The 23,161-nt window shown below is 37.9% G+C and overlaps 1 protein-coding gene across 4 annotated transcripts in view; it reads left to right on the top strand.

Annotated features, from left to right (window-relative positions):
- The window catches only part of MINDY3 (MINDY lysine 48 deubiquitinase 3), a 95,779-nt gene extending 78,497 nt beyond the window's left edge, over positions 1-17,282 (top strand). For all 4 annotated transcript variants that reach the window (XM_047868231.1, XM_047868232.1, XM_047868230.1 and 1 more), the window contains 4 exons: positions 9,041-9,113; positions 10,482-10,569; positions 13,853-13,924; positions 16,321-17,282. In XM_047868231.1, coding sequence (XP_047724187.1) covers positions 9,041-9,113; positions 10,482-10,569; positions 13,853-13,924; positions 16,321-16,470 — 383 coding nt within the window. In that variant the 3' untranslated portion in view covers positions 16,471-17,282. The remainder of the gene's footprint in view (positions 1-9,040; positions 9,114-10,481; positions 10,570-13,852; positions 13,925-16,320) is intronic.
- The last annotated feature ends 5,879 nt before the right edge of the window (positions 17,283-23,161 follow it).

The raw sequence follows: 23,161 nt of genomic DNA, 5'->3' as shown, positions 1-23,161 counted from the left end.
GCTATAAACATTGGGGTTCATGTGCCCCTTTAATCAGCACTCCTGTAACCTTTGGATAAATTCCTAGTAGTGCAATCGCTGGGTCATAGGGTAATTCTATTTTTAATTTTTTTGAGGAACCTCCATACTGTTTTCCAGAGTGGCTGCACCAGCTTGCATTCCCACCAACAGTGCAAAAGAGATCCCCTTTCTCCACATCCTCGCCAGCATCTGTTGTTTCCTGATTTGTTAACTTTAACTGTTCTAACAATGTGAGGTGGTATCTCAATGTGCTTTTGATTTGTATTTCCCTGATGATGAGCGACGTTGAGCATCTTTTCGTGTGTCTGCCATCTGCATGTCTTTTTTGGAAAAGTGTCTCTGCATGTTTTCTGCCCATTTCTTCACTGGATCATTTGTTTCTTGGGTGTCAAGTTTGGTAAGTTCTTTACAGATTTTGGATACTAACCCTTTATCTGATATGTCATTTGCAAATATCTTCTCCCATTCCATCAGTTGCCTTTTAGTTTTGCTGATTGTTTCCTTTGCTGTGCAGAAGCTTTTTATTTTGATGAGGTCCCAATAGTTCATTTTTGCTTTTGTTTCCCTTGCCTCTGAAGACATGTCAAGTAAGAAGTTGCTGCAGTCAAGGTCCAAAAGGTTACCTGTTTTCTCCTGTAGGATTTTGATGGTTTCCTGTCTCACATTTAGGTCTTTCATCCATTTTGAGTTTATTTTTGTGTATGTGTAAGAAAGAGGTCCAGGTTCATTCTTCTGCATGTGGCTGTCCAGTTCTCCCAGAACCATTTGCTTAAAAAGATGGTCTTTTTTTCCCTTGGATACTCTTTCCTGCTTTGTTGAAGATTAGTTGGCCATACGTTTGTGGGTCCATTTCTGGGTTCTCTCTTCTATTCCATTGGTCTGTGTGTCTGTTGTTGTGCCAATACCATACTGTCTTGATGATTACAGCTATGTAATACAGGCTGAAGTATGAGATTGTGTTGCCTCCAGCTTTGGTTTTCTTTTTCAACATTACTTTGGCTATTGGGGATCTTTTGTGGTTCCATACAAATGTTAGGATTATTTGTTATAGCTCTGTGAAGAATGCTGGTGCTATTTTGATTGGGATTGCATTGAATGTATAGATTGCTTTGGGTAGTATTGACATTTTAACAATATGTGTTCTTCCTATCCATGAGCATGGAATGTTTTTCCATCTCTTTGTGTCTTCTTCCATTTATTTCATAAGCTTTCTGTAGTTTTCAGTGTACAAATCTTTTACCTCTTTGGTTAGGTAAAAGGTATTTTATGGTTTTTGATGCAATTGTAAATGGGATCAACTCCCTGATATCTCTTTCTGTTGTTTCATTATTGTTGTACAGAAATGCAACCGATTTCTGTACGTTGATTTTATATCCTGCGACTTTGCTGAATTCCTGTATCAGCTCTAGTTTTTTGGTGGAGTCTTTTCGGGTTTTCTACATAGAGTATCATGCCATCTGCAAAGAGCGAAAGTTTGACTTCTTTGTCGATTTGGATGCCTTTTATTTCATTTTGTTGTCTGATTGCTGAGGCTAGGATTTCCAACACTATTAAACAGTGGTAAGAGTGGACATCCCTGTCATGTTCCTGATCCCGGGGAAAGCTTTCAGTTTTTCCCCATGGAGGATGATATTAGCTGTGGACCTTCCATATGTGGCTTTTATGATGTTAAGGTATGTTCCTTCTATCCTGACTTTGAGAATTTTTATTAAGAAAGATGCTGTTGGGGCGCCTGGGTGGCTCAGTTGGTTGAGCGTCCGACTTCGGCTCAGGTTATGATCTCACAGTCTGTGATTTCAATCCCTGCATCGGGCTCTGTGCTGATGGCTCAGAGCTGGAGCCTGCTTCAGATTCTGTGTCTCCCCCTCTCTCTGCCCCTTCCCTGCTCATGCTCTGTCTCTGTCTCAAAAATAAATAAAAAACATGAAGAAAAAAAAAAAGAAGGATGCTGTATTTTGTCAAGTGCTTTTTCTGCATCTGTTAACAGGATCACATGGTTCTTCTCATTTCTTCTATTGTGATGTATCACATTGATTGATTTGCAAATATTGAACCAGCTCTGCAGCCCAGAAATGAATCCCACTTAATTTATGGTGAATAATTCTTTTAATATACTGTTGAATTTGATTTTCTAGTATCTTGTTGAGAATTTTTGCATCCCTGTTCATCAGGGATATTGGCCTGTAATATCTGTAGTTTGGGATATTAGTTTGGGGTCTTTAGCTTGGGAATCAAGGTAATGCTGCCTTCATAGAATGAGTCTGGGAGCTTTTCCCTTTTTGCAACAGTTTGAGAAGAATAGGTATTAACTCTGCTTCCAGTACAATTCCCCTGGGAAGCCATCTGGCGCAGGACTCTTACTCATTGGGAGATTTTTGATCACCGATTTGATTTCTTGGCTTGTCGTGAGTCTGGTAAAATTTTCTATTTCGTCCCGTTTGAGTTTGATAGTATGTGAATGTCTAGGAATTTGTCCATTTCTTCCAGATTATCCACTTTGTTGGCATATAATTTTTCATAGTATTCTTTAATAATTGTATTTTTGTGGTGTTGGTTGTGATCTCTTTCATTTGTGATTTTGTCTATTTGGGTTCTCTTTTTCTTCTTGAGAAGTCTGGCTAAGGGGGTTTTATCAATTTTGTTTACTCTTTTAAAAAAACAGCTCTTAGATTCATTAATCTGTTCTACTGGTTCTTTTGGGTTCTGTATGGTTTATTTCAACTCTAATCTTTATTATTTCTCTTCTTCTGCCAGCTTTGGTCTTTCTTTGCTACTGCCTTTCTAGCTCCTTTAGGTGTAAAGTTAGGTTGTGTACTGGGGACCTTTGTTGCTTCTTGAGATAGGTGTGAATTGCAATGTATTTTCCTCTTAGAACTGCCTTTGCTGCATACCAAAGGGTTTAGACTGTCAAAATGTTTTCGTCTTCATTTGCCTCTATATATTTTTTTAATTTCTTCTTTAATTTCCTGGTTGACCCGTTCATTCTTTATTAGAATGTTCTTTTTTTTTTTTAAGTTTTTATTTATTTATCCTCAGAGAGACAGAGACAGCATGAGCAGGGGAGGGGCAGAGAGAGAGAGAGAGAGAGAGAGAGAGAGAGAGAATCCTAAGCAGGCCTCATGCTTCCAGCACAGAGCCCAATATAGGGCTTGAACTCATGAACCATGAGATCATGACATGAGCCAAAATCAAGAGTTGAACGTTTAATCAGCTGAGCCACCCAGATGCCCCTAGTAGGATGTTCTTTAACCTCCATGCATTTGAGGGCTTTACATTTTTCTGTAGTTGATTTCAAGTTTCATAGTGTTGTGACCTGAAAATAGGCATGGTATAATAATCTCAGTCTTTTCATTCTTTTTGAGGGATGTTTTGTGATCCAGCATGTCATCTATTTTGGAGAATGTTCCATGTGCACTCAAGAGGAATGTGTATTCTGCTTTTGGATGAAAAGTTCTGAATATATCTGTTAAGTCCATCTGGTCCAATGGTCATTCAGTGCTGTTGTTTCCTTATTGATTTTCTGCCTAGATGATTGTTGTAAGTGGAGTATTAAAGTCCCCTATAATTATGGTATTATTATCTGTACATTTGTTTACATTTGTAATTAATTGATTTATATATTGGGTACTTTCACGTTTACAATTGTTAGCTCTTCTTGATGGATAGACCCTTTAAGTATGATATAATGTTTCATCTCTTGTTACATTATAGTCTTTGTTTGAAAATCTAGTTTGTCTGATATAAGTATGGCTACTCTGGCTTTCTTTTGCCATCCATTAGCATGATAGATGGTTCTCCATCCCCTCACTTTCAATCTGCAGGTGTCCTCAGGTCTAAAATGAGGCTCTTGTAGGTGGAATATAGATGGATCTTTTTTTTTTTTTTTTTTAATTTTAATCCAGTCTGATACCTTATGTCTTCTGACACTGTTTCAGTGGACAGGACTGGTACTAACCTTATGAATCTACCCTAGTAGGTTAAGGCCCTTTGGTCCCTATCTGCTTTCAGAATTCTCTTTTCATCTTTGTACTTTGCCAGTTTCTCTATGTCATGGTGTTGACCTGTTTTTGTTGATTTTGAAGGGAGTTCTGTGTGACTCTTGGATGCCTGTTCCCTTCCTCAGATTGGGGAAGTTCTCAGCTATAATATGTTCAAATAAACCTTCTGCCCCTTTCTCTTGCTCTTCTTCTTCTGGAACTCCTATGATATGGATATTATTTTGTTTCCCGGAATCACTTAGCTCTCTAATTTTCCTCTTGTGATCTAGTAATTTCCTTTCCCTCTTTTTTTCAGCTTCATCCTTTTCCATAATTTTATCTTATTTCACCTATTCTCTCCTCTGCTTCTTCCATCCTTGCTGTCAATATGGCTAGTTTATTTTGCATCTAATTTATAGCATTTCTTAATTAATCATAACTAGTTATGTCTTTGATCTCTGCAGCAGTAGATTGCCTGCTGTCTTCTATGTTTTTTTCCCAACCCCAGCTGATAGCCTTAAGACTGCTATTCTCAATTCTTGTTCAGATATATTGTTTATATCTGTTTTGAGCAATTCTCTGGCTATCATTTCTTCCCGGATTTTCTTTTAATGAGAATTCTTCCATTTTGGGATTTGGGCCAGGTTTTTGTCTTTTACATGTGTTAAAAGCTTGTTATGTGTCCTGCACCTGTGAGTACTACTATATTAAAAAGGGGCAATACATTGTCCAGGGCCTGGCTTTTCAGGAAGTGTTTTTCAAGTGTGTTGCACATATTCTGTTGTATTTTGGCTGCTCTATCACACTGCTCAGTCCTCTGCAATGCTGTCCCTTGCTTGTAGTGGTGGAGTGCTTGGACCTTCTGCCAGGTGTGCTTTGATTTGTTCGTTGAAGTAACCCTGGAAAAAAGGAAAGGGAGGGGGAGCCTGATCCCAAACAAGGAGAAAAATGAAAGTGGGGGGAAAAAAGACCAAGCTGAGAAGCTAAAAAAAAAAAAAAAAAAAGTGCCTGGCTTAATCCATAGAGAGTGAAAAGAAAATAAAGGAGATCTATAAAAGGTGTAAAAAGAATAGAGTGAAAACGCCTGATTAAACAAACATAAATATAAATATAAAACAAAAATAATAATAGTTGTCTGTTGGTGCCAGGGATCAGTGGCTGTGCTGGTTTGGAGGAGAGGCCGTCTGGTTTCTGTCAGTGTCAGTAGATAAGCAGTTACCAGGCACGGCGGGGCAGGATTTGGTGTAAGCAGATCCTGCCACCACTAGGGGCCGCTGTCCTTTCTGGCCGATTCCCTGAAGCCCCACCGTGTTGGTGATGGGGAGAAAAATTGGTCTCCCACCGCAGCCTCCCTTCCCCGGACCAAGTGTGTCAAACCACACTGTAGTGGCGGCCCTCACAGAGCGGGCACTCGGCCTGTCCTGCTCCACTGTCTCCCCAGCCTCCTAGGCCTCAGCCGGGATACAAAACCTGATGTCTGAAAGGATCCCACACCCCTGGTTCCAGGTAGCACTACTCCGCCCTGCTGATGAAAGGCCTGTGGCTGGCGCCTGCAGGGTCTTTTGCCCTTAGAGAGGCAATAAACTCTCCTCCCACATTCCTGGAGGAAGGAGACTATTCTTTCCCGTGTGCCCCTAAGATCCCTACCGCACCCTCCCCCCCCCTCCCGGCTCCCCTCCCCACAGGCATGCACACGGGGGCAGCTCCTGTCTGGAGAAAGCCGCCCACTTTTGAAACCTCCATTCTTCAGCTCCTAAGTCTGTTTGCAAAATAGAAACTGTCACTCTCCGTGTTTCTTGTTCCCCAGTCTGTGGTCCGGAGAGGTTTTCCTCTTGTACTAACTCAATACTGCAGTTTCACAATCTGTCTTTCCCTTTTGTGTCTCCACAGAAGGGGTTCCCTCCTCTCCATACCTACATCCTTTTATCTCCCCCAGTTCACATACAGGCACCTCCTCCTGCCAAGCTGTCTCCCTCCCATTGTCGAGTTCCTTCTGCCACTCCACAGATTGATGTCCTGAGTGTGCCCAGTGATCTGACCTCATCCCCCCACTCCTCCCCTTACATTTTTAATAAGATTAGGTAAAGTATAATACAACACAACATTTAGTAAAAATAATTATTTGACTAAGTAAATGGCGTTAAACATCTTTAAATCTCAGTTTTATTTTCTATTCCCAAGAAACTTGACTCTCTTACACCTACAGTGGTTTGAATGTGTACGGTCCTAAGGGCCGTCGTGTTCTGCCCAACCCTAACCCCCATCTCCTCACAAGCAATCTGCTGTCTTCTCTGTTAATTCCTGATATTTGCTTTCCTTCTGCAGCATCAGATGGGCAAGTCTGTTGTCTTTCAGAACAGAAATCATGATTGGTGCAAATGTTTTTTAGCTTAGGAAATTACTCACTGAACTATCGTTCTTCTGCATCACTGATTTTTTACATTGAGTTATTCCTCCGCTCAGCCTTTAGGAACTTGATGCTTTTTACAAGCTTTTGATAAAAATTATTTTTTATTGACTTATTGACTTACTAGATAGATAGCATGAGTGAGGCAGAGAAAGAATTCCAAGCAGGCTCCGGGCTGTTAGTGCAGAGCCCTACATGGGACTTGAACTCACGAACTGTGAGATCATGACCTGAGCTGAGATCAAGAGTCTGACACTTAACAGAACCACCCAGGCACCCCCCCCACAAATTCTAATTTTTAAACACACAGCTTTTCCCCCTTCAAGTCCTTTCAAACACAGTTTACTCATATTCAAATATTTACATGGTAACTGCTTAGGATCACAACTGGTACACTCTCTTGTGTTCTCCCACCTCCTGGTCCCCCTTCTTCTGAGCTTTAAAACCAATGGAAGTCCACGGGCACCTGGGTGGCGCAGTCAGTTAAGCGTCCGACTTCAGCCAGGTCACGATCTCTCGGTCCGGGAGTTCGAGCCCCGCATCAGGCTCTGGCTTATGGCTCAGAGCCTGGAGCCTGTTTCCGATTCTGTGTCTCCCTCTCTCTCTGCCCCTCCCCCATTCATGCTCTGTCTCTCTCTGTCCCAAAAATAAACGTAGAAAAAAAATTTAAAAAAACCAATGGAAGTCCATTTTATGTTTATCTGCTTAATTTAGCGATGCATTCAAGCTCTAGGGTGTTTCTTAGGTTTGTTCAGTCAGCAAATGGTACTCACATTCCCTCTGCTGTCTTGAGATCTTATCAGTGTCTCTATTTCCATATTCTTCAAGGAATTTGTTGCCTAAATACTAGATGATTTAAGTTTCATTTGCTTTCAGACTTAAGAATTTCTTAAAGAATTTGTCTGATTTTTTATTTGATATGATTAAAGAATAAAGTAACATCAAAATTAAGGTTTTAAAAAGGTAAGCAATTTCCAAATCGCCTCTTCTCATCCTGAGTATAGTAAAAGTCTTTGAAAATTACATTACCATCTAGCTTTAAAGTACTGTATGTACCAAATGTAGAACACTGGCTTGCTGGTGACTGTTATTCTCCAGAATGTCTGTGTTTAAGATACTCGTAGGTATCTTAAAAATATGTCGGAATGTTTATGCTTGAGGTTAATCACAGTTGAGCCAAAAAGGTGGTTTGTTTTCCTGGTTGTTCTTTGCATAGATTATACAGTCAGTTAGCCAAGGTTCTAGTTATGGCAAGAAGAGAGAAAACTGCCCACGATTCAGTGCTCATGGAGAACACTGTAATACAGAGGGTTTCTCTCAAGTGGATATACATGATAGCTGGAAAACAGGGAAACCGATACAGAGAAACGTTCCTGTCAGCGAGTGGCCAGAGAAAGCCTATTTTACATTTCGAGTGCTGGTTTTAGCTCTGACTTAGCTAAGCAGATTGCTTTTCAAACTCATCAGTGTTAGGCTTACAGAGCTCAAGTCCTTTCACAAGTACCTTGAAACGAGTTTACTCTGTATACCTCAAATTATTGATAACTTGACAATTTGGAATTAAACCTTCACTTTTTATAACTGTACTTTTTAAATTATCCTAAATGATTCTTTGCCTTGAGTCCAGGCCAGTTTTGCTTCAAATGGGTAAGCATCTACTTGAGACGTGTAAGACTCTAAAGTCTTCATTTCCTTTCTGATAGAGACAGAGTATATGCCACATCGTGAAAAAACAGCTACATTTTATTCTGTAGAATTACGGAAGCATGGCTTTTGTACATCTTGTTCTCCATGAAAAGACTTTGTTTTTAACTTATCTAATTCCTGAAAAGGATATTGTGTTGGAAGTTGATTTAAAGCTGAAACAGTCTTCAAGAATGAGTAAATGGGTAGAGAAACTCAGGCACTGCACATTTAAGGCAATGAACTTGCTTGTTAAAACTGTGATTTCAAATTGACCTACACGCTTTCTTTGTGTGTCATGTTCCATTGCCTCATCTGAATTTGGGCCATTTCCCAATGCTGTTTCCTCAACAAGCCCAAGAAAAGGAATATTTTCCACAAACGAGTCTTCATCAACCATTTGATTCTATTCTGAATTTCAACTTTTGAATTTTTCCCATTAAATCTATGGCTTTTATTTAAATCAAGTCTGTTACAGGGATAGCTCTCGGTCTTATATTGTCAAATACCTAAATAACAGCTCATAATTAACATTCTTTCAAAAAGCTAAATGACGTTATAACTAAAGGAATTTGTTGGTAAAGACTGATTTTCATTGGATTTCTTAAAGGGAATATAAAAGTTCACATTGTTTTATTCAAAGACATACCTAATTATTAAATAATTACTGTAACTTTAAATAGAGAAAGAAACTTCTTTTCATTGAAATTTGTAAGCCTGTTTAAGAAGTCATTTGGCTTTAAAGTCTCCTTGGAATTCTCAGGTAGAAGGCATGTGGAATTTTTTTTATTAGAAGCTCACCTTAAAATGAATCTTTGCCTCTGTGCTCAAGAAAACTAAAAGAAGAGAGTGTCTGGTAACAATAGCCACAATTGCCTCTTCCATGGTTTTTCTCATAGCAGGTCTTGGCAAAACTCTTATTCCAAAATGTTTTTGCTAATTTTTTCCCCAGATAATGGATTCATACCTGAATCACTTCTAGAAGATGTGATGAAAGCATTGGACCTCGTTTCAGATCCTGAATAGTAAGCTAAATAGGAAGTGTTATTTAAGTGACTCAGACTCTATTGCTTTTAAAACATTAGAAGTTGAAGTAGGTAAACTAGTCCAATAAATGGTATAATCCTAATTACTCTGTGTGTGCTGAACTGATTTCCAAGTGGAGACCATCTTGTTTATATCACTGTAATTTGCAAAAGAAAACTGAATTCAGGCAATTTTGGTTACTGACAATTCTTAGGGAAAGGAGGGAAAAAGTTTTGTGGTGTTTTTTTTTCCTGTATTCTTACATAGGTGGCTGTATATCATCTACCTAATTTTCCTTTTTTCATCAGAATACATAACATACCTTGAATTGTGAAGTTAGTACACTTGAGTTAGATTGTTTTTCTAGAAGTAGCTGACAGATTGGACTGAGTTCTTCATTCTGTATATTGGTCCAGTCACATTTATAATATGTGATGGCCTATAAACTAACAGGACCCTATTAAGGATTAATGAATTAAACATATTAAATATGACCTTGCCTATTTGTTTCATGTCCTAACCTGCTGCCCTTACTCAGACATTCAAATGTCTTACCCTTTGCATAGTATATATAATAAGGTATAATTAACCTGGCATTTATAACTTGGGAGACAAGGTGGAAAATGAAAATTTTCTAAAAAGACCATTTTCACTTTTAAAACTTTGCCTTCTTTCTGGTTACATATAACACCTTTCACCAGCCTTGGCTACACCTGCATGTTAAGGGCCAAGCAAAGCAGCCTTCAATCCAGGCTGCTCCTGGAACAATATGGTCCTTGCCCCTGCTCTAAGTCACTGCACTTGAGCTCTTTGAGAATTATCCTACCTCTTTACCCTTCAGCTTACATTGACTAAGAATTTCAAGGTTCCCTCTCATTTAGTTCTTAAAGGTAAGATTTTTAGAGATGTTTCTGATTATCTGATGTAGCACTGCCTTTCAATGTTGTTCTTTTTTCTCTTTGAGCTTAAAATAAACATTTTTTAAGGTTAAGTGCTTCATTTGATTGTTAAATGCAGACATACCTATGAAGCAAAGAGAATTTGCCTTTGGGAGGTTATAAGCCTGAGTTTATAAGCCGAGGTTTTTAAATTACTTTACCTAATAAGGAACAATATTCCAAAGTCATCATCGTAATTTAAATTCTAAATAGTAACAGATCACTCTGGTTTAAAAATAACCAAGTTTTGGCAAATTAGATGTCATTCCTGTGTATTTGTCATTAAGGGTCTAAAAAGAACAGTTCTTAAGATTTTTGGCAGTCAGATGTGTTACAGTGCTAGTAATTGAATCATGAAAGAAGAAAAGTGAGCTTTTTTTCCTTTGGTTTCCACTGTTTTCCTTTTTTTTCTTCTTCTTCTTCCTATAGTATAAATCTCATGAAGAATAAATTAGATCCAGAAGGATTAGGAATCATATTATTGGGTCCATTCCTCCAAGAATTTTTTCCTGATCAGGTAACATGGTTGAAGAAATTCACTTACGGTTTTGTTCCATTGGGATGAGCGTTTTTTGATTGTCTGTTTCAGTACAGTAATGCAACACTTGCGGGGTGGGGGTAGTGGAAAAGTGTACGCACATCAGTATATACATACCATGATACTGTTCTTCTAGAGGAAGCATAACATTCAGAAGTATGTGGAGTAAAAAGACAAAGATGCTCTTTATCCACTTGCACCCCTATTTTCTTCTCTCAGGTCACTGTTGTTCATAGATGGTCTGCATCGTTTTAGAATTTTTAAATACGTTTAAATAAAGATAAAGAGGTTCATATGTAGTGGAAACTGCTGAGGTCCAGGAGAATTTTAGTTGAGTGAAAGAAGAACCTTTGAGTGGACGGGTTTCCTGTTAGGACAGGTGTTCCATCCGCATCGTTGACAAAGCCAGTTGTACAGCCTCTGCCTGTGTTTTCTTCATGCTTCCTATCCCAGTGAAGGATTTTACTGCTAAACCAAATACTTGAGTCAGGTGTATGGGGATCATTTCATCAGATACCAGCCTGGCTTAAGTTAAAGATTATTGTTTCAACAGAAATGCCAGTTTCTCTTTCACCTGTCTTACAAAGGAGACATACTGTCAAGAAGCAAAATTAGAACAAAATAATGGAGGGAAAATGTCAAGATAGAATTGTTAATTTGATATTTCAGATTTAAATTATCTTTAACAGAGTAGACGATATTACTGACATTCACCCTCGGTAATTGAAAAAGGAACCCACATTTTCTAAATCTGGATCGCTTACCATGAGTAAAGAAAGTGGGGTGAATTTCAAAAAGTAACTTTATCACAAGATCTCTATTAGACTTCTCAAAATTTGGGTAAATGCTTCATGAAAAAAATTTTTTCTTTTTCCGGACATGACTAGAATGTCCACTGGGTTGTGATGGCCAATCTGTTCACACTCCCAACTACCAGCGTTTTCTGAAAGTCCTTTTCTGGAACCTAATACTCTGTTTTAGACAGCTTAATAAATGTTCAGTAAGTTATAGCACTTTATAGCATTAAATTAAAAATTGCACTAAATTTAGGGCAGGATTTTGAAAAGTGCTGGCGAAATGTAAATGAAGGGGGATAGTTACCATGTCTTTTGGAAATATACATCTTAGATGTAATTAATTACATGATAGGACTTACAAGTATTCTAAGAACTCATTAGTTCAAGAACATTTTTTAATTGTAGTATTCCTTGACCTAATTAAAGATAAATTTAGTCCCCTTGCCTTTCAAAATGTAGTCTTCCAGAGCTTGTCAGAAATGCAGATTCTTGGGTTCATCCCCAGCCCTAGGGAATCAGAAGCCCTCCAGAGGATTCTAATGGTGCCATTGTTGGAGACCTGCTGCTTCAGAGGAAGACTTGTCACATCCCCACCTAGTCACATTCATTTATACTGCTTTGTACCCAACACATCAATATGGTAACACTCAGTAAAGTTGTAAAACTGGGCTCAGAAGGACAGCCAGGAAAACATTTCTCTAACTTCTGTAATCTCTACAAATGCTTAAAGTAGGCAGTAGGGAAGAGCCTTTCTTTGCCTCAAGGAGAGGCAGATTGGAAGGGAGGGCTGGTGGAATACAGGTAAGCATTTCAAGGCAATTTGTTAATAATAATAGCAGAAGCAGCTACCATTTTTTGAGCTCACAACTGTGCATGAGGTACTGTCTTAGAAATTAGGTGCTATTTTCACCCATTTTGGCCATGAGGAAGTTGAGGATTAGAGAATTTCAGAAAAATGCTTGAGGTCATACAGTTAGACCGTGGCTGATTGAGGAGTCCAGAGTAGGTACTTTGCCACCATGTCACCCTACCTTCTGCTGGTATTTCAGTATTTTCTCCCAATTGTTAGGTGGAACTAAAGAATATAGATTGTGTAGCCAGGACAGTGAAATACTTTCTAAGTTAAAGTACATTAACTCTGAAAAATAAGCAGCCAAATTATCTAAGTAACTAATTATATTGACTGATGTAAACAATTAAGAAAATGATCAAGTTATTTTTCTATTTCTTGTAAAGCATTTTGAGTGGGATAGAATTTTTGGTAGAAAACAGATTTATTAGACCTTGAAAAATGAGAAGAAAGGAGTTTTTAAAAAATGAATGTGCAAAGAGCTGAGCACACCAGGTCTTTTCATGGGAAATGACTAGTATGTCTGTCCTAACAGAGAATTCAGAAACGTGAATAGCCGGAGATTCAGCTGAAAAGATAGACTAGGTCCTGTATTTTAGGATGCTTCATTGCAAAGCACAGCCTGAAGTCAGGGGAAAGGTCAGAGCTGCGGGGAGTAGCTTAGACAAACTCAAGAACTGAAGCAGCGAGCCTCCAGGAAGGCAGTCGGGCCCTCTCCCATCCTTGCCAGCATTCCTAGCATCTCTCTTCTCTACATTCCAAAAGGAACAAATTCTAAGGCAGACTGCAGGACCAGCTTCTGTCCCATGTGCATCCTTGTATCCAATACGGCAAGGAAAACAAGGCCACAAGCCCTGTGGGAAATCACTGGAGCCAGGTGCGCTTGGTGGGGCCAGGCCACTGATGGCCTTGAATGCCCCAGTTCAGAAAATTGATCTTTAGCTGAGAACCCAGGATAAGGCAGCTGAGCTAACATCATCAGACATTCCTGAAAGTTTAGTATAATAGCAAGTTAGAGGATTTCCTTTCTTTATTGGATGCTGTTATAGGCTCTGAACGCTATAGTTTTGCTTTTCATTTCCCACAAGGCTCTTTTCGCTATTTAAAAATTGACAGTATTTAGATGAGGTGGGTGGTGTGGAAACCCCTAATTTGATATTGTGAGCCAAATGAGAAGTACTGATGTCTAGCTGTTGATTGCAGGTTGACAAAAAGTGACGTTACTGTTCTTAGGTAGTTATTGAGAGGAACAAATTATTTACAACCAGAAAAAAAAAAAGGCAGAGATATTTTACGAAACATATGGGTGTTTTGGAGTCTTATCCTTTAAGAAAATATATACTAGTGCATGGCACACAGTTAAAAATATAAACTAGTATAGAAGAGCTTATAATAAAAATAAATACTTTCCCACTTTGCAACCTCTTCCCCAGAAGCAACTAGTTCAGCTCTTAGGTTTTCTGGTAGATGACGTCTAGTAAGTTTCTTGCTTTATCAAACAATTCGCCAAAGAGTAGGGATTTAAGCAACTTGTGTTTTCGTTTCAACTGCTAATTAGAAATTGCCAAATATCAAAGTATAATTTAAAGTTTTAATAGTCTTTTATTTATAATAGGGTTCCAGTGGTCCAGAGTCGTTTACTGTCTATCACTACAATGGATTGAAGCAGTCAAATTATAATGAAAAGGTATGATAATTCACATAGTAATTTGTCTTCACCTGAGTTGGTAAATATATCAGTATATGTTAGTCATCGAGATCCTCCTTGGAGTTTTGGAACAATAGTTTCACTGTGACAAAACAGCTAACTTGATCTGCATATGTTTTATTGCTCTCTGCTGTAGAGATATTACCAAACCAAGTTTCACCCAATGATAGTTACTGATCTGTTTAAGAAAGGGGTAAGGGTAAGATTTTTGATTGAGGAAAATATTTTTAAGTATTTAATAACATCATAGCTACCATTTATTGAGCATTTACCTGGAATTCTATTAAATACTTTGTTTTATCTGAAGTTTCCCACCCTCCCTGTGGAGTAAGTATTGTTTGTGTATCCATCCCCATGTTACAGAGGAGGAAGTGGAAGCCCAGAGAGGTAAGCAGCTTGTCAAGGTCCAGCAGCCAGGAAATGGCAGAGCTAGGATTGCGCTTGAGGTAGTCTACCCCGGAGCCTGCATTTGCACGTGCTCCACTGTGCTGCTTTCCTTTGTAAATCATTGACAACTGCACACAGGTGATTCACTTCCACATGTACTCTGGTTCTACCTGGTTTAAGTCAAAAGTTTGGGTAATTAGCTTTGTTTACACATAAAATATACAGGGAATATTTGCATTTATTCAATTAGCTACTATTAGAAGGAATAAGGCCTAACATACCTTTTTAATTTGAAATACCCATGCTGGTTTCATAAATAAATTGAGGATGGCTATACACAATCGTAGTGTACATCAAATCTAAAACTGAGACTGAAAGTTACTTTTTCATAACGAAATATGAGTGCAAAGATTTTTTTCACAAGATAAATTAGAACAGAGCATTCAAGTTTTTTTTTTTTTGCTATAGATGTTGATGAGTGCTTCCTCTAGATTTTGAAGTTTTACATAACCTTGTAATAGGAGGTATTGTATGGTCATTAATTAGTTATTTGCCTATACAGTCCCTGCAAGGTAAGTCAAGTATTATTCATATTTTACAGATGAGGCATCAATGACAGGGAAATTAAGTGACTCACCAAGTCATTGGCAGAGCAGGGATTGGAACTGAGTTCCTGATTCCCAATAATGTCCTTGGTCTACTCGGCCATGCTACCTGTATATAGTAAGTTCTCAAATCATGCTCATGACAAGCATCTCACTAACACAAAGATGCGAAATCAAGTATTAATGGGACAACAGGATGTAAGTACTAGAAAGCAAAGCATGTATGTTGTTAAGTTGTATACATATATGAAACAGAAATACGATGAGCAGTACTACTTCCCACAGGGTAGGGTCCTACCAAAAATATCTGAGGCAATAAACAAACATTAGAATGCTGGCACTGTAGGAGGGAGTATGATCCAGCCACCACAGGCTGGCTGAGGCCACAGAGGTAGGTCCTAGTACTTTGCCCAAGAAGGTCTGCTCCAATGCCAGAAGCAAGTGAAGTTCCTTATGAAAAATAGGTCCTATTTTATCCGATAATTATAGTAAAACTACAATTCACACTTTTCAAGTTTCTTTCATCAAAAGTAGAAATAGATTAACCAAAATAAAGATGCAAATGTGTTTTCACAGAAACTTGTTTCTTTGGGCTCCTTAGTCCACCAGCTTTTACATTGGACGAACATAATTACAATCTTGTGTATCCAACACTGAATATATAAAAATACTTATACGTACTTTGGAAGAAGGCGGTCTGTACCTGTTCCTTTTATAATTTGAGTTTCTCTTCACGAAATGAAATTGACTAACTCATTTAACGTACACGGTGAGCCCATTTAATGAATTCGGGTATTAGTATATTATTTCGTAGAGAGTTCTAAAAGTTCATTGTAAATTAAAGTTTCTTCCAGTAGCCAACTGCCCATGTATATTTTATATGATCATTACCACTGTATATAAAATACCTGGTTAGTTTTATCTGTCAAGCATTTTTACTAAGCAAATTGCATTGACACACATTCAAGTTGCCTCCAGTTCTGGAAACCTGACACTTTTAAATTCAGAATATATACCTTTGTTTCTGTTACAGTGCCTTCGTTATATAAATAAACATTTCTTCCAAGTGGTGTATGTTATATGTTAATTAAAGGATGATTATCGTAAACAACCCGCATGTGCTTCAGGATTCACACAGACTTTTTGTTTCCTTTAAATCATGAGCTAAAAATCAACTGATAAGCTCTCAGTTACAATGCCTATCACCCTCGTTTCCAAATATATTTTCCCATTAGTCAGCAGGCATTCTTGCTCATAATTTCTATCAAAGTAAAATTCAAGTTCCAGATGAAACAATATGCAATACCTTGTTTGTCAGCATATCCCTCATAAGAATTTGCTAAGAATAGTGATTGACCTTTGTGGCTTGATTTTGTTCAACAGGTCATGTATGTTGAAGGGACTGCAGTGGTTATGGGTTTTGAAGATCCCATGCTACAGACAGATGACACTCCTATTAAACGCTGTCTCCAAACCAAATGGCCATACATTGAGTTACTGTGGACCACAGATCGCTCTCCTTCACTGAACTAACTTGCCTACGGATGTAGAAGAAAGTTCGTAATAGCAGATGTTGAAAGAGGGATGCAAGGCAGGCGGTTGGCTACATTAAGCTATACACTGGTATCATCAACTGTAAATAACAATTAAAAACACATTTTCAGTGTTTAAGATAGTTTAAATTATTTGTTTTAAAGCTTTATGTTAAAGGTTACCCTATTTTAACTCTTTATGTGAAATTTACTAGCAAAATTAAGCTTTAATCAAAGTTCATCACTTTTACAGTCGGATAATTGGTCATTTATCAAATTAAAAACATCCTAATACTATATAGTATTTGTATATTGGGCAGAGTTACTCTTTATAAACTTCTACTTTGGGTTTTTATTTCATTCAGACACAGTTTATTATTTCAGTGATCCTGGCTTGCACTCTTTCAGCCTCCACATGGAAAGGCAGAAGAGTTCAATCTTATTTCTTTTCTAAAATCTGGTTTCCATTAAAATACTGATAAATAACAAATTATCAACCTGGATTCTTTGCCAATTGGCTTAGCTCTGGCATGTTTATAAAAAGTAGAAACTGTAAGGAAACATTACCATTTATTCACTGATATATAGAGAACATATTTCAAAAAAATGATAGGTAAGAAAATCTGTTTGATAGTCTTAACACTGTTAACTGTATTGCCAAATACACTTTTCCAAATTTGTCCCAGCAGCCTGTAAGCCAGCTTTCTTGTATATTTATGTGATAAATGCATGAGAACATCTGTTATTACATTAGTATATTGCATTATTTATTATCCTGGTGGATGGTCTAAATAAACACTTTTTTTAACTGTAGCTTTGCATTTCTTACATTAGCTACTCAGAAGAAACTAATACTTCACAGTGTTTCTGCCCAGCAGAAAGTTCTTGAGCTTTCTATGATGTACTCAACAACAAAGGCCTTGAAAAGTGAGACCAAACCATATGCTGACCTAAGAGCTCTATAACTTAGCCAGCCCGGAGTGCTAGAACCTGAGTAGACAAAGCTTCAGAAGACCTATCCTGTCTAGAGAAATTTACTTCAGGTTTGTTGCCTAGCAATTTGAAATGTGAATAGCCAGAAATTGTTTCTTTCCTTCGCTTGGGAAGTATTTGTCAAGAGAACTAAATTTTATCTTCACTGTTTAGCTGAAGGTGTATTTCCTCTGTGAATTTACTTGGGGTTTTATTTAATTATCATAGATGTTAACTATTCTAATATAAGTAGACTTTAGCATAAGAAAAAAGTGGCACACGATTTTATGTATGACTTTTGGTGATATGTTCAGGACTGTGATTCTAGCTACTAAAATTACAGCTGTACAATGTCTTTTTGGCTGTTGTTAATCTTGGCTACTTCCAAATGTATATAAAACAAACTCGGGTCCTAAATTCCATAGGATTATGAAAAAGCACAGATTTTCTCAGAAACATTGAGCCTCCAAAATAGCGTATACTTTTTACTATTGCTACCTAACCAACCATCCCCAAACTTCATGTCATTAAACAATCATTTTACAAATTCTGGGTCTGAACAGTTTAAACAGAGCACAGAGGAGAGAGCTTGTCTCCTTCTCAATCTACAGGTGCAGCTGGGAGACTGGAAGGGTCTTTCCTCACATGACTGGAAAAAAAAACTGTGGGTCCGTTTTCTTTATACATGCCTGTGGGACGCTTATGCTGACCATAAAGCAGTCAAGAAAAATCTCTAAAACTTTAGAAATTAAGCAGTACACTTCTGAATAACCCAAGGGTCAAACTTATAGATGTAACTAAAGCAATGCTTGGACACGAACAGCTTTAAATACATTAGAAAAGTAGAACGCTTGGAAATTGGAAAGGTAAACTTTCATCTCAAACCCAAAGTACACCAAAGAAAGTAAACAAGATTTTTTGAAAAGGGTATTCGCATGCAAAGGAAAGAATTTGTACTCCTACCTCACACTATGTGCAAAAAATAAAATCATCAGAAGTCTAATTGTAAAGCTAAAAACTATAAAATTCCCAGAAGGAACAGGAATAAGTCTTGGTGACCTTGAACTCAAAGCAATGGTTTCTTAAAATACCAAATAAAAAACAGGTATTTTTAAATGGGCAAATGATTTGAAGAGACGTATCTCCAAAGATGATACACAGATGCCCATACAGCCATACTGTAAACACATTAAAAGATTCTCAACGTAATTAGTCATAAGGAAAATCAAAACCACAAATTACCATTTCACACGCAGTAGAATATGTAAAATCAAAGAGATAATAAAAAGTCTTGGCAAAGATGTAGAGAAAGTGGGTCCCTTGTGGGTGGGGATATGAATGATGAAATCACTTTAAAAAAATAAGTTGTACAGTTTCTCAAAAAGCTAAATACAGAGTTAGCATATGATTTGGCAGTTCAATCCTAGCTACATATATTTACACAGAAACTTTTACGTAGGTATTCATAGTGATGTTATTCATACTAGCCAAAATTGGCAACAGCCTAAATGTCCTTCAAATAATGGAAGGATAAATAAATAAATGTATTATGTACATACAATTATTATTTGACACTACAAAAGAATTACTGACACATGCTACAACATAGATGAACCTTGAAAATATTAAAATAAGTTAAAGAAGACTGTCACAAATGACCACATATATGATTCCATTTATGTGAAATGTCCAGAATGGGCAAGCCATGGAGAGAGCAAGGGGATTACCAGTCACCAGCGGTTGAGGATAAATGGAGTAGGGAAACAAGTGGAGAAAAACTGCTAATGGAGTTTCTTTTGGGGATGATAAGTGGGATAGATAGTGGTAAGGTTATGTAATTGTGAATATACTAAAAAATACTGAACTGTGATAAAGACGAAAGGAGAAAATTGAAATAGCACATCTAGAACAAGAAAAAAACAAATCTAGACGTTGGCTCACTAACAAAAACTGATAAAATTGTAAACCTAGCAAGACTGATGAAGAAAAAATGAAAAATAAGATTAGAATGAAAAAGCAAACATAACTATAAATTCTCTAGGTGGTAAACTGAAGGGTATTATGAAGCACCTTACACCAATAATTTCAAAAATTTAGATGAAATGGGCTAATTTGAAAAAGCAGAACTGACATGAGAAGAAAACTTCACATCCATGAAAGGAGTTTAATCAGTATGTTAAAGCTGTCTCTCAAAGCAAACTATTGGCCTAGAGGACTTCACTAGCAATGCTTCCAAACATTGAGAAAAAGAACAATACAGATTGTAGACAAGTACTCCTGGGCAATAGACAAAAGAGTAACTATTGGTTTTATGAAGCCAAAATGACCCTGAGAGGACCCCAGAACCTGAAAAAGACATCACAAGAAAGACTACAACCAAATATTTTCCATGATCATGGACACAAAAGTCCTATACAAATATGAAGCCCAGGAGTAAATTCACAGGTGTATGTGTATACGTGCTTATATGCAATACACAGTATTGCAGAAGTATTAAGTTCACTTCAGATTTTAAAAAATCAGTATTTTTTCTAATGTTAACAGACATAAAAGAGAAACCCATATGATTATCTCAAAAGAGAAAAAGCATTTGATACAAAAAACTATTCGTGATTTTAAAATAATCTCAGGAGAGGGAAGATGGCAAAGGACAAGGCCTGAGCTCACCACTTCCCACTGACACAGTGAAGAAACGACTACATGTATTGCAACACACTGCAAATGACCTGAAGACTGGCAGAACAGATCTTCCACAACTAAAGTCATCAAGAGAAAGCCGTGTGGAAAAGAAAATGAAGAGCAGAGACATGGTAAGGAACCAAACCATCAGGGTGGCTACCCACCACTGGAGAGATAGCATAATCATGACGAAACAAGGGGGTCAAGCTCCACACTGGGAATCCTCATCCCTGGAGACCTGCACCACAAAGATTAGCCCCTATAATGTCTGACTTTGAAAATCAGCAGGACTTAGCTCCAAGAGAGCTACAGGGCAATAGGAACCCAGTTCTCTAAAGAGCCAGCATGCTGTGTAACACCACAAGACCCAATGCAAGCAAAGTTTGAAAACTGCCTAGGTTAAAAGTAAAGGACATTTACTGACTAGTTTTAGGATGTATGCTATAGGGGCAAGTATTTGCAGGAGCTTTCTCCAGGAACAGCAGTGCTGGCACATGCCATTTTCTGGGCCCCCCTTCGGCCTAGGTAGCCAGATGCCTGTGAGGCCACTTCTGACACTTCCCATCTACCTTACTAGCACAGCTTGCCCCACCACAACATTCCCCTGTGGACCAGCCCCATGCAACCCACCTGCCTGCCCCAGCAAGCCCTTTTGAAATCACCTTCTGCGTTGGGGACTGGACCGAGCTAACCCCAAAATCACTGCACCTGCTGTACCTGCAACCAGGCCCTCAGCAAGATGCACTGTAGGTAAATTCTGCCTAGCAGAATTTCACCCACAGCAGCTGTAGCAGAGCTTCTCAACCAGCCATGCAGGGGACAAACACTACCTACCAATGAGTGCATAGCACTCATGGCTCAGTCACAACAGAGGGGCCCACACAGCCCACAGGAGACCCCTGGGAGTGCCTGGTTTTGGTGACCAGGGAGGATTGCACTATAGGGAACCAGAGGATACCTTCTCCATAAGAACAATACTTTGAAGATGAAAAGACATAGCCGACCTACCTAATAAATGCAAACCAACAGAGTCAGACAAAATGAGGAAACAGAGGCCTATCTCCCAAATGAAACAACAAGATAAAACCATAGAGAAAGAACTAAACAAAATGGAGATCAACAATCTACCTGATGAAGAGTTCAAAGTAATGGTCATAAAGATTACTCACTGGACTTGAGAGAACAGTACATAAACTCAGAACTTCAACCAAGAGATAAAAAAATACAAAAGAACCAGTCAGAACTGAAGAATACAGAAGCTGAAATGAAAAATACACTAGAGGTAATCAACAGCAGATTAGAGGATGCAGAAGAATGGGTCAGCTAGCTGAAAGACACTAATGGAAAGCAATCAAGTTCAATAGTTAAAAGCACCTAAATAAAATAATGAAGATAGGTTAAGGGACCTCTGGGACAACATCAAGCATTGCAACATTTTATTATAGAGATCCCAGAAAAGGAGAGAGACAAGGGGGCAGAAAACTTATTTGAAGAAATAATATCTAAAAACTTCTACAATTTGGAGAAAGAGACAAGATCCAGTACACACAGAGATCCCCAAATAAGATAAACCCAATTATTATGTGTCCTCACCAAGACACATAATAATCAAAATGGCAAAAATTAAAGATAAACAAATCTTTAAAGTAACAAAAGGAACATATAAAGGAAATCCCACAGGGCTATCAGTTAATCTATCAGCAGAAACTTTTCAGGCCAGAATGGAGTGGCAGGATCTATTCAAAATGTTGGGGGGAAAAAACATAAAATCAAGAATACTTTACCTGGCAAGGTCATCATCCACAATTGAAGGAGACATCAAGAGCTTCTCAGACAAGCAAAAGATAAAGGGGTTTATCAATACTAAACCAGTCTTGCAAGAAATATTAAAGGGACTCCTTTTTTTTTAAGTTTATTTATTTATTTTGAGAGAGAGAAAGAGCACATGAGCAAGTGGGGAAGGGACAGAGAGAGAGGGAGAGAGAGAGAATCCCAAGTAGGCTCCACGCTGTCAGCACAGAACTCAATGTGAGGCTTGATCTCACAACTATGAGATCATGACCTGAGCCAAAATAGTCAGACACTTAACCAAATGAGTTACCCAGGTGCCCCAAAGGGACTTCTTTAAGTAGAAAAAGAACAGGCTGTAAGTGGAAGAAAATTATAAAGGGAAAAAATTTCACTGGTAAAAGCAAAGACACAGGAAAAGTAGTAGATCAGCTACTTATAAAGCTAACATAAAGGTTAAAACACCAGAGTATTATACACAAAAAGATGTGAAATGTGACATTATACACATAAAACACAGAGGTGGGAAAACAGTGCTTTCAGAATGGGTTCAAACTTAAGCAACCATCGACTTAATACACACTACTGTGTACATAAGACGCTACATATGAATCTCATGGCAACTACAAACCAAAAACTTATAATCCATATAGAAAAAAATGAAGAGAAAGCAATCCAAACTAACACCAGAGAAAGTCATCAAATAACAATGGAAGACAGCTACAGAAGAAGAGAGGAACAGAGAAGAACTACAAAAACAACCAGAAAGCAATAAACATAAAATGGCAATAAGTACATACCTATCAATAATTACTTTAAAATGAACTAAATGCTCCCATTAAAAGACATAGGATGACTAAGTGGGTCAAAGAACAAAGACCCATCTATATGCTGCCTCCAGTAGACTCAGTTCAGACCTAAAGACACATACAGACTGAAAGTGAAGGTATGGAAAAAAATATTGCATACAAATGAAGAGTGAGGGCAGGGGGGGAAACAACCTGGGTAGCAATACTTACACCAGACAAAATAGACTTTAAAACAAAAAGTGTAACAAGATTTTTAAAAATGCAGTGCATAATGATAAAAGGATTAATCCAACAATAGGACATAAAATTGTGAATATCTATGCATCCAACATAGGAGCACCTAATTATATAAAGCAAATATTAACAGACATAAAGGGGAAAATTGACATTAATACAATAATAGTAAGGAACTTTAATATCTCACATCAATGGATAGATCATCCA

Source organism: Prionailurus viverrinus, chromosome B4, assembly GCF_022837055.1.
Source record: "Prionailurus viverrinus isolate Anna chromosome B4, UM_Priviv_1.0, whole genome shotgun sequence".
NCBI classification, from domain to species: Eukaryota; Metazoa; Chordata; class Mammalia; order Carnivora; family Felidae; genus Prionailurus; species Prionailurus viverrinus.
This window is presented reverse-complemented; position numbering and strand designations above follow the sequence as displayed.